The sequence below is a fragment of the Heptranchias perlo genome, chromosome 25, assembly GCF_035084215.1.
Source record: "Heptranchias perlo isolate sHepPer1 chromosome 25, sHepPer1.hap1, whole genome shotgun sequence".
NCBI lineage: Eukaryota > Metazoa > Chordata > Chondrichthyes > Hexanchiformes > Hexanchidae > Heptranchias > Heptranchias perlo.
Genome location: NC_090349.1, coordinates 34331476 through 34347407, shown reverse-complemented (window position 1 = coordinate 34347407; position 15932 = coordinate 34331476). Strand labels below are relative to the sequence as shown.

The 15932-nt window shown below is 40.0% G+C and overlaps 1 protein-coding gene across 7 annotated transcripts in view; it reads left to right on the top strand.

The window, feature by feature from the left end:
• smtnb (smoothelin b) overlaps nucleotides 1-15932 on the top strand; it is a 314089-nt gene that overhangs the window by 208369 nt on the left and 89788 nt on the right. For all 7 annotated transcript variants that reach the window (XM_068005958.1, XM_068005961.1, XM_068005960.1 and 4 more), the window contains 2 exons: nucleotides 571-1581; nucleotides 7667-7725. In XM_068005958.1, coding sequence (XP_067862059.1) covers nucleotides 571-1581; nucleotides 7667-7725 — 1070 coding nt within the window. The remainder of the gene's footprint in view (nucleotides 1-570; nucleotides 1582-7666; nucleotides 7726-15932) is intronic.

Sequence of the window (15932 nt, the reverse complement as noted above, 5' to 3'; positions counted from 1 at the left end):
CTTAGCTCTTGCCTGATGTGACTGGTTCCTTTACTGAATGTTACTCATCCGTTTCAGGATTAGTCACTGAGCTTCAGGCAGGTATTCCCACTTCCAGCAGAGTCCCATCCTGGAACCAAGCAGCAATGCCAGGTACAAGCTGCAGCTGGCACTGGCAGTGAGACAAACATCGGTGCATGGAGCACGACGACTTCCCAGCCAGATCCCTTGGGGCATCAAATAAGCTGTTGTGATTTGCGACCCGGGCGGGATAGAAAATGTAATATTTACGGACATCATGCATGGGTGGCTTTTTGCCACCAGCATCCCACTATTTGAACCTGTCCTGCTGCCCTCCTCCAGGCCCAGCAGACATTGTGAATTGTATAATGCAAAGAATGTTCATCCATCAAGAATATTCATGCTTGGTTACGTAGATGGATTGCCACAGTTTCCTGTCTAGTAAAAAAAAATGCATGTTTTGCCATTAGATTATTGAGTTGCAAGATAAATGGCACAGGGCCCTACAATTACCTAATAGTTTTTTTGTGCTCCCAAATAAATGATCTTCATCCTGTGCTTGTTTTTCAGAAATAGCCTGTGATATACGCATGAATAGCTCACCTTTCAGGAGAACCAACTCTGTCCGAGACCGAATGAAGAAATTTACGGTGGACTCATCTGACCAATCTGTTGAACTTGGTACAAACTTTTCCACTCAGAGGAGAAACCTGCTGAATGAAGGCAGGAGCAGCAGAATTCTGCAGCAACAGCAGCTGTTCTCGGGTAGCCCTGCATTGAAAATAAAAGAATCTAGGACTTCAGGCTTAGAAACATCTTTAAAAGAGAAATCTGCTGATCTTCGTGATGTGTGGGAAGTGGGAAAATCTGCAGCAAAAACAGATAAACAGGATGAATATTTACTGTCCAATAGAAGTAACAAACTCACAGGCTCAAATAGGAGGAATGGGATAGAGCGGGACAGGCCTGCATCACTGAAAGAGAGCATGTTCAGCTCTGTCCAAAGGGAAGGAAAGGATTCACCACAATCTGGTTATAGCTTGACTTACAGCACTGTCAAATCTAACTTTGCAACTCCAGAGGTGCACAAAGGCTGGCCTAGGGCAACATCTTCATCAGTTTCTTCTTCTGGAAGCTTGTCAAGTCATCCAATTGCAGCTGGAGTTCCTGCAGATGAATCGAGTAAGCCAACATTACCCTTGCTGTCTTTTGACAAGGACTGCACTAAGAAATCCTTCATGCAGAACAGTGCTACTGATAAATCATACATCAGGACTCCAGGGAGGAGCAATATAAGCAAGTCACAGATACATCAGCCTGCGTCAGAGAAGGACTCCAGTAAAACCCGCACAGACAGCTCAGTGCACTTAGACCAACTCAGCTCTGCTAAGCACTCAGACCTGTCTGCTACACCATACAGCCACTTTCAGCGAAGCTTTTCCAGACAAACTGAGAAAGAAAAGCGACTGAGTAACAACGAAGACAACATGAAGACACTCGTGACAATTGAAATCAAGGAGGGACGGAACCCCGAGCTTGTCTCTACAAGGATCTCTGGTGCACCTTCCTCACAGAGGGGAGGTATGTACATTTAGGAATGACTGTTCAAAGTAAACAGGCATCTCTCAGTACCTCAATAATTATCATTCCACTGTTCCACAAAGAAATTACTTTAACATCCATTTCTTTTTGTTCTGATTGCATTGTAGTGGTTTTGTTTATACGTGAAGTATTGAATTTTTATTTTTATAAAATGTTTGCCTTTTACTCAAGCAGCATACTGTTACTCTGATACATCCTGTTTTTTGCTAATAGTGAGCCATGACCCTCTTCCAACACATTCGAGCTTTGGTTACTTGACATTTCACAGTTCTAGTTCTGAGGGTTGATGTTTCTTAAAGTTGAATTAGTTCAGACCAAAGCTAAATTTACACAGGTGAGAGAATTGATACTAATGTGAAAAGAAAGGACATCTAAATGATTGAACTGGTTACGTGGTTCAGTTCTGCATTAAGTTAATGTGAAGCAATGGAAAAGAAAATTAGGCAAAGTGTAAAACGAGCTGCTGATTCGCTGTCACTTGTTTTTCACCCAGCAATAAAAGTTAAAATTACCCCCAGTACTTACAACTAAATATTTAACAATTACTTGTTTTATATCATATATTGTAAAATCTTTTCTGTTGAAGTTGCTAATTTTCCCCAAATTTGTCCCGAATGGTGAATTGTTATCAGTTGGTGATTTTATAACAAACTCTGAATAAGGTAATTTGCAGAAGTATTAAATACTTGTGATCTGAGAGGTTTGAAATAAAACAGACTTTTTGCTTTGGTCCATGTAAAATACTATTGGCACGTTGCATGACATCAAGCGTCCAAGTGGTTGTACTTCACATGTGAGGCAGGACAGTGAGCTTTGTTAGGCATAACAATCAAGCACAATCCTGTCTACATATGTACATTTTCCAGCAAGTGTTACTGGATATTGAACTTTCCCAGCCTAGGGATGCTGAGCCCAATTGCAGTGCACACACTGCTAAGCCAGCTAGATCAGCTCAGACCCCACATTATTTTTGTGGTGGTATTTAATTCCTCAAATTTCTCCCCAATCTTGCTCATTTTACTGGGCCATGCAGAACCTGCAGGCAAACTGCTCCCAGGCCCCTACTAAATGGCACTGAACCAGCTGTCCTGACATGTTTAGCAGCAGCTTCGGCGTGATTCAATTTGCTAAACCAGCTACTGTCATATAAATATAGATACTGTTTGACAGACCTATTTTATTAGTGCTTCACTGTATCCTTTAAGTGAACTGAAGAAAAAACTTACATTTATACATTGCTTTTATAAGTGCCTTTCACATCTTCATGGTGTCCCATAGTGTTTCACAATGTCGTGCTTCTGAAGTGTGGTCATTTTTTTTTAGGCACATGGAGCAGCCAATTTGTGCACATCAAAGCCTCACAAACAGCAAATGAGATAAATGACCAGATAATCTGTTGATGGAGTTGGTTGAGGAATGAATATTGACCAGGGAGAACTCCCTGCTATTGTTTGAAAAAATGCTATGGGATCTTTTATATCAACCCAAAAAGGCAGATAGGATCTCAGCTTGATGCCTTGTCCGAAAGACAACAGCTCCGACAATGCAGCAGTCCCTCAATGCTACCCAGTAGCATCAGCCTTGATTATGTGCTCAAGTCCTGGAGTGGGGCTTGAACCTACAACCTTTGGAGAAGAAGTAAGAGTGCTACCACTGAGCCAAGCTGACACTTTTTGAATTAGTGCAACCTTTTCAAGCAGGATTACCTTTTTCAAATTTCAATGTTTGTGTATTTGTTTTGCAGGATACATACTCTCCAATAAGGGCACCTTTATTTTTTATTGACTTAAAGATCTTTGACCAAGATATGTATCTTCTGCCTCTGAGAGGGCAATAAATGAATAGCATTTTTTGGGCATTGTCAATGCAGCTGATAGCTAGCCGCTAGGATATGTGCGACAGGGAGAAATGTGATCTGATCCCAGTTAAAGCATGTCAGTAGACATCTGCACTACTGCTGTCACTGTTTTGGTTGTATTGGTTTTGATTGGATTTTGCAAAGGCTACTAAGTGAGAAAAGAAGGCTGTGAAGGGAGTAAGGAAGAGTTGAATGCATGTTTGGACTGAGAGTGAGAGGTGGTATGGTGTGCCCTTAAGCTGGGTGGTGGAGGATTAACCTTGCTTGGTTCTACTGTTATCTATCTGATTGTATGCAGAGCATCTCCAGCAATGGCTTCTTTTCCAATCTGTGCACCATTACCATCAGAGTCCCCAAAGCCCATTCCTCTTCCTTGTCAACATTTTGCCCTTGGCAACATCATCTGCAGACATAGGGTCAGCTTCCACATGTACGCTGATCATCTCCGTAGCATTGCTGGGAAGGGGGATTCCATCCCCCTTCCCAGCCACTGTATTGGGTTGAAGCAGAGTGTTTGCAATCGTAGCGTACCATTCAACCCTGAGCTGAGCGTTTGATGCCTATATCCTCTCCATTACGTAAACCACCTACTTCCATTTCCGTAATATTGCCTGCCTAGGCCTCTATCTCAGCCCATTGGCCTCTGAAACCATCAACCGTGGCAACACGGACTCGTTGGGCTGAATGGCCTGTTACTGTGTTGTAACTTCTATGTATTTCTATGTTGTTGTTACCTCTGAATGCGACTATTCCAATGCTCTTCTGGCCAGCCTCTCGGCCTCCATAAACTTCAGCTCATTCAACACTCTACTGCACATATCCTATGTACCACCAGGTCTCATCACCCAACCTTGCCAGAAAGGTATTCAACTCTGGAGGGATCACCACCAAACCCAATCCTGTTCTTACACAATTAAGCTACACACCCACACTTCTCATCAGAAGTTACTAGATAACTGTGAGGAATGCAAACATAATATAAAGGAGTTGGAGGGATTTAAACATGAGGATGAGAATTTTAAATTTGAGCTGTTGGTGGGGCCAGGAGCCAATGTAGCCCTTTCCTATCTCTGTAACCTCCTCCAGTCCTAAACCTCCCCTGAACTCTTCATTCCTCTGGCTTGTTGTGCATCCCTTTCAACCTTCACACTGCCATTGAAGGCCATGCCTTTATCTACCTAGGCCCCAAGTTATTTTTATTCCCTCCCTTAACTCCTCTGCCATCCTACCTCCTTTAGGACCATCCTTAAAACCCACCTCTGACCAATTAGGAGGTTACCTCTCCTTTGGCTCAGTGTCCATTTTTTTGATTTAGCCTCTGTGAAGCGCTTTGGGATGTGTTTCTACATTAAAGGCGCTATATAATTACAAGATGTTTCTTGATTATTATGAGTGTTTCACTGAATGTGGTCTTCTCAAACGTAATTTTACTGAATGTGATAAAAGGTGCACAGGGAGGGTCTAGCCACAAGACAGTAGAATTGAATGAGATCTGCTATTTATTTTTCTAGAATTCTCTCCCTTCCTCATAAAGGCACTGACATTCATTGGTTATGGTTTAATGGGCACCAGCAGGCCTCCAATACCTTGCCCAAATGGTCATCCCTAATGTGTGAGCTTAAACAATGAGCTGGCAAGGTATTCAACTGTGGAGTGATCACAATCAAACCCAATCCTGTTCTTGCACATCTAAGGCACATACACACACTTTTTATCAGGGATTACTGGATAACAGATGAGTGCAAATCCTGGCTGATTTCAAGTAGTTCAAGAAAATGATACCAGTTGTAGCCCCACCGCTGCTCTGGGTGAGATCAAGTAACTCAGTATAAACCAACCATCAAACCTGAAACCTCTTAAAATGACTTAGTATCTTTTACCACTGGGTCATTGAAAGAACGCCAAAGTCCACTATACACAGATGCAGGTATCTTGCAAAAAATGGTAGGCTGTAACACAGTAGGAAGTCACATATCTTCCAGTAGTAAATATAGATCAAAATGGGAATGCAGTCTCCCTAAATGGGCACTGTCATGTGGTATGACATTTTACCCGATCTTATTTGTAAATCTGATACGGTAATAACATCATGTCACCAATTTTTTATTTGAAATATTATACAATTAGGTACTCTCCAAGACAAGAACAGCACAATAGCTGCATATCACATTTGTCTTGATATCACACACATGCAACACAGTGATGTTTTTGTGACACAGTGATGTGTTAACATGATTTGTGTTGCAATATTTGACCAGCAGAAGAAAAAGATTTGCTAGACGTATTGTTAAGACTGTGCCCATTAAAGATTCAAATAAAATTTAAATTAAGACAAAAGTAAATTTGGTTTGGAGGTGCATAATATAAAATTAGAATGAAGAAATTAACATGCTCTTATGGAAGCTTCAAAATTGTTTTTAAAAAAAACCAAAATGACAAAAGCTCATTCAAAAAGTTCATCCTTTAACAGATACAGCATTTGGCACAGTGCAAACTTTGCCTGCAGCCAATCTGACGAAAATTGAAGACAGTTTTCAGAGCATGCTATTTCCAGAGCTGGGCATGTTTAACAATTCTCAGATATGGTGGTGCCTCTTTAAATGAAAATATAAAATGCTGGAAATCCACAACAGGTCAGTCTAAAAGAAAGATAGATTGTGTCAGGTTAGGCTTTATGTAAACATGTGTTGTGGAAAGGGTCTCCTGAAATGTTAACTAATCCTTCTCTTTCAGATATTGGTCGAACTGTTGTATGTTTCCAACATTTTTATTTTTCATTCAGTTTTGCAGTTTTCTTAGATTCAGTTTTTACCTCTGACGCTTTAAATGTTTGGGTATTGTTATTTCAGTATCCTGTCCATCCTATATCCTGTTCTGTTTGTGTTTGATAGTGGAGCTCAGCCCAATTCTCTTCAACAACTTTGCAAAACAAAGATTTTACAAACTGTTGATTAGATACCTTCAATTTCTAGAAGTGGTTTGTAGTAAATAAATATTCTAATGGTGGAAATGGGACTAACTGGATTGCTCTTACAAAGAGCCGTCACAGGCTCGATGGGCCGAATGGCCTCCTTCTGTGCTGTGACAATTCTATGATTATATCATATATGATCTTCTAAAATATCACAGTGAAAAGCATTGTAGCATCTATTCAGATACTGGTATGTTCATCTTTTTCCTTAAACCTAGATTTTCTTGGGAGTGGGGGGGGTGGTGGTGTTACTTCCAGATGGCTAGAAACAGGTGCCATATTCACCATAAGTGTAACTAATTCAAATAAAAGCAATAAAGAGAATATCCTTGCAACTGGATCAAGATTGACAATTAAAAATTACTGGACATAAAACTTTCAGGTGGAATTCAGAAAGAAAAGCGGGCTAGCAACAACAATTCGCATTTATATCATGCTTTTAACGTAGAAGAATATTCCGTGGCGCTTCACAGAAGCATGATTAGTCAAAAATTCACATAGACTCAAAGAAGGAGCTATTAAGGGTGACTAAAAGCTTGTTCAGAGAGGTAGGTTTTAAAAAGGGCCATAGAAAATAGGAGCAGGAGTAGGCCATTCGGCCCTTCGAGCCTGCTCTGCCGTTCAGTGTGATCATGGCTGATCCTCTAACTCAATACTATATTCCCGTGCTCTCTCTCTCCATCCCCGTTGATGCCTTTTGTGTCTAGAAATCTATCTAGCTCCTTTTTAAATATATTCAGTGACTTAGCCTTCTGTGGTAGAGAATTCCACAGGTTCACCACCCTCTGAGTGAAGATATTTCTCCTCATCTCAGTCCTAAATGTCCTAACCCGTATCCTGAGACTGTGACCCCTCGTTCTGGACCCCCCCAGCAAGGGGAAACATCCTTCCTGCATCCAGTCTGTCCAGCCCGGTCTTAAAGGAGGAGAGAGAGGTTTAGGGAGTGAATCGCAGAGCTTAGGGCTTAGAAGGCTGAAGGCACGGCCACCAAAAGTGGGGTGAAGAGAGCGGGGATGCATGAGGCCAGAGTTGGTGGAATGTAGAGTGTACAATGACACAACAAAATATGTATATATATCTTTGAAGAATTTCTTATTAAACAAATATATAATTTTTTAAAATTCTGTTTTGAAATAATTACAAAATTTGAATCTGTACAATCAAGGATAATTTGATCAGTATTAAGGTAGCTCTGAAAATGGAGGGTTAAAATTATCCTTTTTTCTTTTTCTCAGAGCTGACATTTGGTTTGAGAGCTGCACCATTCAGCATGTCGGGTCCCAGCAGCATGATGGTAAGCTTTGCATCACTTTCACTGATAAACTCATGGTTCATCATGGAGCTGAATCATGAATATTAAAAAGCAAGATGAGGTCAGAATTGGTAGGATATGGGTTCATGCTCATGATTTCCCCACGTGATCAGTTCTCCATTTCGGCTGTGTCATTATTGGGGGAGGGGGTAGCCTGAGGGCTGTAGTAGCGAAAGGTATTGGCGTGGGCTTGGTAACAGGTCACCTAGAATGTGGAGACTCTTAGAAGAGATGAAGTGGGAGAAAAGTATGTATTTTTTTTAAAAGTACAAGTTCAATAAAAATAAGAAAGATGTTCTCTGCTCTCTAACCCTCCTTACCCAGAATACGACTCAATAAGAATTCAGTTGGTTTTAGGCAAGAAAAGGTTAAGACACTGTTTATCTCTGGGAAAAGCTGGTCTGTAATAGATAAATGTGAGTTATGAGGCAGTTATACAATAAAGTGATTTAGGGTGAGGTCACAAACTGGTAATGAACCTCTGTATGTCGTCTGAACCCTGAGACTGGAGAATATCGTCGCTTGCTCCTATATGCACTTTTTCCAGAGTTTATTTTAAATGATACAACATTTATGCCAAAAAACAAATTATTTGTCTGAAGGTTGGGCTGATCAAATGGATTCTTGTAACATCTGCAATTTATGACTAGTTATGTGAAATCAACAACTGCCAAAAATAGAAGCGTTCCTTACATAAGCAATTGCTAGATGTCCATCTTGGGACTCATGGAAGGATGTTGCAAAGTTACTGACTTGATTGATTTAATGGGATGTTTGCTTTCTATAAATTGATGGCTTAAGTATTAGGCAGCACTTGCATAAAGTGTTACTAATTAAACACATTTGGAATGTTACTATATCTTAAAGGTGTACTTTGTCTTAATTTAATTTACAGTATACATTTAATGACCATATATCTTACCATTAGCACTCTGGGGTCATTGTTAATATATTAGATGATCTCACATTGATCACAGACCAAACTTAAAAAATGTCTCATTTTTAACTGTGTATTTCACTCCTATTTAATAGTTTTTTCTGTCTTTCTGGGGAAGAGAGTGGGGTGCCAGGACTTAGAGATGGGAGATAGCAGATGTGGGACTACTGAGAGGAAAAATATGAAAGATAAAAATGCATTCCTACCCCATCAGCAGGAAGGTTTCCTTTTCTCTCCAGCTGCTTTTATATTGCGCTTAATACTGTGGTGGATTAATTAAGGCTGGAGACAATGAGGACTTGGTAAAAACATCATGTCTTTTCAGGTATCAGCCTTAGCGAATTTAGCAAGTTTGCTTTGCTGTTGCCACCAGCTGCGTGAGACCTGTTCATTGGTAGCCAGCGACACTAGCATGGCACAAGAGCATTAGAAAAGCAGTTTCCCTCTCTCACCCCCAACCCCACCCTGGCCACTTCTGCCAGAAGAGTCTTTCCCTGCAATAGGCTTCCTATCCCAGTCTCCACCTCTATCAACAAGGTACCTTTCCGGTGCCTCACCTAACATGCTCTCCCCCACCAACAGGTATCTCTCCCTACCTCTTGTCCCTACATGGTCAATGTGTATGTTTACCTTTCATTTCTGCCTCCCTTGATGAGGGAGTCTCATTGTTCCTCAACATTTCTCTCTTTTCTCCTTCCCCTTTGTTCACAGGGTTTCCCTCACTTAACTCTCCCTTTCTCAACAAGCTCTTGCTTCTCTTCTTGTCCTCTCCATTTAATGGATGGCCTAGGGAGAACGTTGATGATATGTATACCCACAGTAATGTTGATGCAGGTTAGATCGTGTTGCTAGTACTGGGACGTTGCCCAAATCTCAGCAGTTTCAGCTGCTTCTTTCCCTTTTGTGCTGCACCATAGATGATGGCTCCTGAGGCTAAAACAGATGTGCCCCAAGGCTCAACCTCAACCCGAAGCCAGCATGTAAACTTGCACAATCCACGCCTAACTATTACACACTATTCACATTGTGTTTTTTTCTTGAGAGAGCAACAGTAATTCTCTGAAGGATTAACTGTCATTTTCACAGTTAGTCTGCTTTAAATGGGGTTTGTAAATGAGCCAAGTACTGTCTGGAATCCAAGTGTTGCAGCCTGTGTGACTTACTTTTGCACTTTCTAAAATAAGCCTGAAGGTCATTCTCCTCTCCCCAAACAAAACACTCATTGGATTCTGTTAATTAGGATATTCACAAACTTTATAAAATAATTCTACCAATGGAACAGTGAATAAGGCTCCAGCCTGGTATGGCACAAAACCATTTGGTGCAGAAAGTGTGCATTTCAGTTCCATATCTGTGCTGGGTTAGCTGATCAGTCTGGGCAGCTGTTGGAGTGCTCCAATTGGCCAGAATACTGTAGGCTTTTTTTTAATATACTCTTCCATTGACTGAAAAAAAGATGATGGTGAGGTTGCATGATCCTCTCTACCAAGCCAGAGTTCCTGCTTCTGATTGCAAAACAGTGCACAATTCTATAGCATATGCACATTTGCATGCCTGATGAGGGCAGGATTGAGGTTGGCTATGATGGCTTACATGGTCCAACAAATTGCTGATACTCAGGCCAGCATTTCTGCTAACTCTTCTCTTCCCCCCCCAACCCCCAAACGGAGTACATCTCCGGGCTTTGGCAAAGCTTTTATCTACCATGGAGATGCTCCAATGAGTTGCTGAATTTCCAGCTTTGAGGTAATTATCATATTGGAGGTGGGCTTCTTAGCCTCTTCCTGTCAAAAAGAAAGCAGAATTTTGATTTGGGGGCGGGGTGGTGGCGGGGGGGCTGCCGCAGTGTTGGGATACAAGCAGGCTCCATGTTGCCTGCAAAACAGTGTTTTTTGTTCCAAGTGATTCCCTTCTTTGGCCTGTACAAGGCAGTGCTCCCTGAGTACTCCAACGGGTCCAAACTGCTCAAAGATTCTGGTACCTGTTCCACCTATCATTAAACACTGGATGCCTGGGCGAAGTAGACAGCCCTCATGTCCAGCATCTAAAAAGTGCAAATGGTGGGAAATTGTATTAACATACACCTGCCCATGTATGGGCGGGCCGTCCTGAATGTCTAGGCTCATACATGAAGAATCGATAGTTGGGTGATGTATTGGAGGGTGGCAAGCACTTCTGCAACAATATGAGTTAACACCTTCAGAGACTGGAGGAAAAAATTGACAAATTAAAGTCTTAGAAAGGGAAATTCTGTGAGTTTGAAAGCAGTAGGATAGTGCTGATTTCTGGATCTTCAGAGAATTCTGTTGGATAAAAAAAAACTTGTATTTATACAGCTCCTTACCATGCCGCAGAAACGTCTCAAAGCATTCTGCACAATTATTTGCTTTGAAATGCAGTGACTGTTATGTAGGCAGACACTGCAGCTACTTTGTGATCAACAAGATCCTACAAATAGCAGTGAAATTAATGACCAGTTTATCTGTTTTTGCTGGCGTTGGCTGAGGGAGGATTATTGCCCACCATACCAGGAGAGCTTTCTGCTCTTATTCAAGTAGTGTCATGGGGTCTTACATAGATTTACATAGAATGTACAGCACAGAAACAGGCCATTTGGCCCAACAGGTCCATGCTGGTGTTTGTGCTCCACACGAGCCTCCTCCCTCCCTACTTCATCTAACCCTATCAGCATATCCTTCTATTCCTTTCTCCCTTACGTGTTTATCTAGCTTCCCCTTAAATACATCTATGCTAGTTGCCTCAACTGTTCCTGTGGTAGCGAGTTCCACATTCTAACCACTGTCTGGGTAAAGACGTTTCTCTTGAATTCCCTATTGGATTTATTAGTGACTATCTTATATTTATGGCCCCTAGTTCTGGTATCCCCAGCAAGTGGAAACATCTTCTCTACGTCTACCCTAACAAACCCTTTCATAATCTTAAAGACCTCTATCAGGTCACCCCTCAGTTTTCTCTTTTCTAGAGAAAAGTGCCTCAGCCTGCTCAATCTTTCCTGATAACCTCGCAGTTCTGGTATCATCCTAGTAAATCTTTTTTGTACCTTCTCCAGTGCCTCCATATCGTTTTTATACTATCGAGACCAGAACTGTTCACAGTCCTTCAGGTGTGGTCTAACCGAGGTTCTATACAAGTTTTACATAACTTCTCTGCTTTTCAATTCTATCCCTCTAGAAACGAAGCCCAGTGCTTGGTTTGCTTTTTTAATGGCCTTATTAACCTGCGTCGCTACTTTTAGTGATTTGTGTATCTGTGCCCTCAGATCCCTCTGCTCCTCTACCCCATTTAGACTCTTATTATCCAGGCAGTATGTGGCCCTCTTATCCTTCCTACCAAAATGTAATACCTCACACTTACCTATATTGAAATTCATTTGCCAATTACATGCCCATTCTACAAGTTTATTAATGTCTTCCTATATTCGTCAGTATTAACTATACCCCCCAATTTGGTGTCGACTGCAAATTTTGAAATTTAACTTCGTATTCCTGAGTCCAATCGTTTATGCAAATGGTGAACAACAGTCCTTTTGTTGACCTTGTGGAACACCACTTCCCACCTTTTGCCAGTCTGTGTAACTACCTTTAACCCCGACTCTTCGTTTTCTATTTTGTAGCCAGCTTGCTATCCGTTCTGCTATTTGTCCCCTGACTCATCATGCCCTGACCTTAGTCATGAGCCTACTGTGCGGTACCTTATTGAAGGTCTTTTGAAAATCCAAATATATTACATTTACTGCATTCCCCTTATCGACCCTTTCTGTTAGTTCTTCAAAGAATTCAATAAGGTTGGTCAAGCATGACCTTCCTTTTTGAAACCCATGCTGACTATTCTTTATTATATTTTTGGTTTCTAGATGTTTTTCTATTAAATCTTTGAGTAAGGATTCCAATTTCTTTCCTACCACCAATGTTAAACTGATTGGTTTATAGTTCCCTGGACTGGTTCTAGCCCCCTTTTTTAAATATAGGAATAACATTAGCTGTCCACCAATCCTAATGGATTTTTTAATGTATGTATGTATGTGTATATATGCCTCTGCTATCTCTTCCCTAACTTCTTTTAACATGGGTGGATGCAATCCATCCGGACCAGGAGTTTTAGCCTATCAAGTTTGATTAGTTTATCAATTATGTCCCCTCTTTCTATCTTAAATGTTTTTGTATATTTTTTGATCTCTTCTTCTAATGTCATGCCCACGATGTTAACCTCCCTGGTAAATACTGAGGCAAAGTAATTATTTAATATTTCTGCCATTTCGGTGTCATTATGAATTTATCATGTGTATCCCTTAGTGGCCCTATCCCTATCCTGATTTTTCTCTCGTTCTTTGTGTTTGTAGCAAACCTTCAGTTTTGCCCTTATTTCTTTATTCATCCCCGGTGTATCATTACTGGCCAGTTTGTTCTTGCTTTTTAGTGGGATATATTTCTCCTGGATTCTCTTGATCACCGTTTTAAATGTTTCCCACTGCTGTTCTTTTTCTTTGTTTATCAGTAAATTTTTCCAGTTTATTTTCCCTAATTCCATTCTCATCCCCTAATAATAGCTTTTTTCCAATATATTGCTTTGGTCTTTGTCTTACTTACGTACTTATCAATCTTTATCTTAAACCTGATTATGTTGCAATCGCTATTGCCTAGATGTTCCCCTACGCTTACTTCTCTTATCTGTTCTGGTTCATTTCCCATTACTAGATCCAGCAGTGATTCCTCTCTTGTTGGGCTTTTTACATACTGGGTAAGAAAGGAATCCTGCACACATTGTAAAAACGCCATTCCCTGTATCCCCTTATCTACCTCTTGCCAGGTTATTTGGGGGTAGTTAAAATCTCCCATAATTATTATTCTATGTCCTTTACTTATTTCACATATTTGGTTACATATTTCTTCCTCCAACTTCTTTCCACTTTTCGGTAGTCTGTAGTATACCCCAATTTACGTGATCGATCCCATCTTATCTATTATTTCAATCCATATGGATTCTGTTTTTATCCTTCTGTTAGTTATGTCCCTTTTTTCTGCTCGCATTATGTTATCGCTAATTAATACAGCTACTCCCCCCTCCCCCCTTCTTACTTCCCTATCCTTTCTGATTATGTTATAGCCTACAATATTTAGTTGCCAATCCTGTTCTTTAAGTAGCCATGTTTGTTATTCCTACTACCTCTGGTTCCTCATTACGGATTATTGCCTCCAGATCCCCCGTTTTTTATTTTGGACACTGTGTACATTGCTGTATAGGCAGTTTAATTCATCTTTTAATAGTTCCTTTTACTGTATTTTTAAATGTCCTTTTATGCTTCTGTTTTATAACTCTATTTGTTCCTTGACCATTTATGTTAACTTTATTCCTTACCCTGGTCTGATCTTTACACTCATCTCCTGTTTCTTTTATCTTTAAGCTTCTGTTATTGATACCAGATCCTTTCCCCCATCTTGCTAGTTTAAAGCCTTTAATGTGCAGCTGAATTACACAACATGCAGGGGACCTTGGTTTAATATCTCATGCTTCAGTATAACACTGGCGTGTCAGCCTCGGGTCTTTAGTTCTAATAAGGGTCAGACGTGTTCAACCGTGTAATGAAAGTCTAATCATTAAACTGAAGGTTACTGTGGAATTTTTGTAATCTAATTGGTTCCAGTAAGCAGGTTATAACTAATAGAACTTCTGATACCATCCCACCTCAGCTCATGAAAATTCAGAACACACAAGTAGTTGATTCAACAATGTGGATGTAACTATGAATCATATTGTACTCTTGTGTTTAGCAATAATACAAGTGATTGCAGGCCCCGACCTGAAATTGAGATGATTCAGATTTTATGGATGGTTGGAATACAGCCTGTCACTGCTGTTGTCTTAAAAAAATTAACAATTGCAATATTATTGGTGTTGAAAAACATTTTAGGTGCTCAGTGGCATATTGAATCCAGAAGCTCAGTCAAGACTGGCTCTATTTCTCTTTTTTTTCCTCTCTGCTTCTCTTTGTCTCTATGTGGGCATGTTCCTCGACTTCATCTATGTGGGTGTGTCTCTCTCATTCTTTTAAATGTTTTCTCTCTTGTGCATGCAGACAGGCACTTTTTCTCTCTTCTGCATCAGTAATTGTATGGAGCAAGTTCTAAGCCCAAACACTGAGGATGCAGTTCTCTCCATAATGGGACATCATATGGTGCATTAATAAGAATTGAGATTTTTTTTTAAATTGCAGGTATGATCTTTTCACAATGAAATATGACAAGATTATTTTGTTAGGTGCTTAATTTTGAAAAGACTGCAGCTCATAGCTCAGCTAACTCACTACTTTCTGTTTGTCAGAATTTGACCGCAGGTAGTTTGATTGTTGAATTTCTTTGAATATATAATTATCCCAAATAGCATAAATACATTAGCTATCTGATAGTTAATATATTAAAACTTAAACACATAACAATCATTGCTATGAGAGCTGAGCATCATAGCATTTCTTTAGATAGGGACACAAATTACTGTAATTTCCACAATCCAAATATGTGAAGTGTGACTTTAAAATTTAAACTGAATGAGTAAAGTAATCAGTGATAGGATTGTTTAACCCTCGCACTGCCTCAAAATCCCCATTAAAAACTTCATTAAAATTACTACAAGGTGGACTTGGAAAACGACTCCTTCCAACTGTCAGGATATATCTCTTATTAATTTCTGAACTTCATCAAGCATCCTGAATCTGTACTTTAATCTTACTTTCTCATTTATGCTGCACACTTATTGTCATGTGGATTATCTTCCAGTGGATGTTAGGAATATCGCTGAAATGTAACTCATTGTAATGGTAGAATAGTCCATTGAGATTGGAGAGAGAATTGCAAATTTAACAATAAGATTGAAAGTTTATAGTAAAGATTTGAAGCTATTGTACTTTTGATGCTCATTGTTGGACTGATACATTATCCTACATCTATTATTGACCAGAATTTTAAATATCTTCCAGTAATACTTTATTAAGCTTTAAGATATATTTTAAGTCTGCATGCACTTCCTGCCTAAAAAAAATTACTTTCTGATGTGATGTTCTTATCATAGTTTTATAACAACTTTTTCCATTAAAAATGTCCATGCCTTCGTTTATAACGGAAACTGCCTATATAAACTTGTCATGTTGTACTTGCATTCTCCTGCTAGTGGTGACTTTGTAATGGCTTAGTTTTGCATCTTCCAGCTCCTCAGCCTGTTTGGCACATAGGAATTTAGG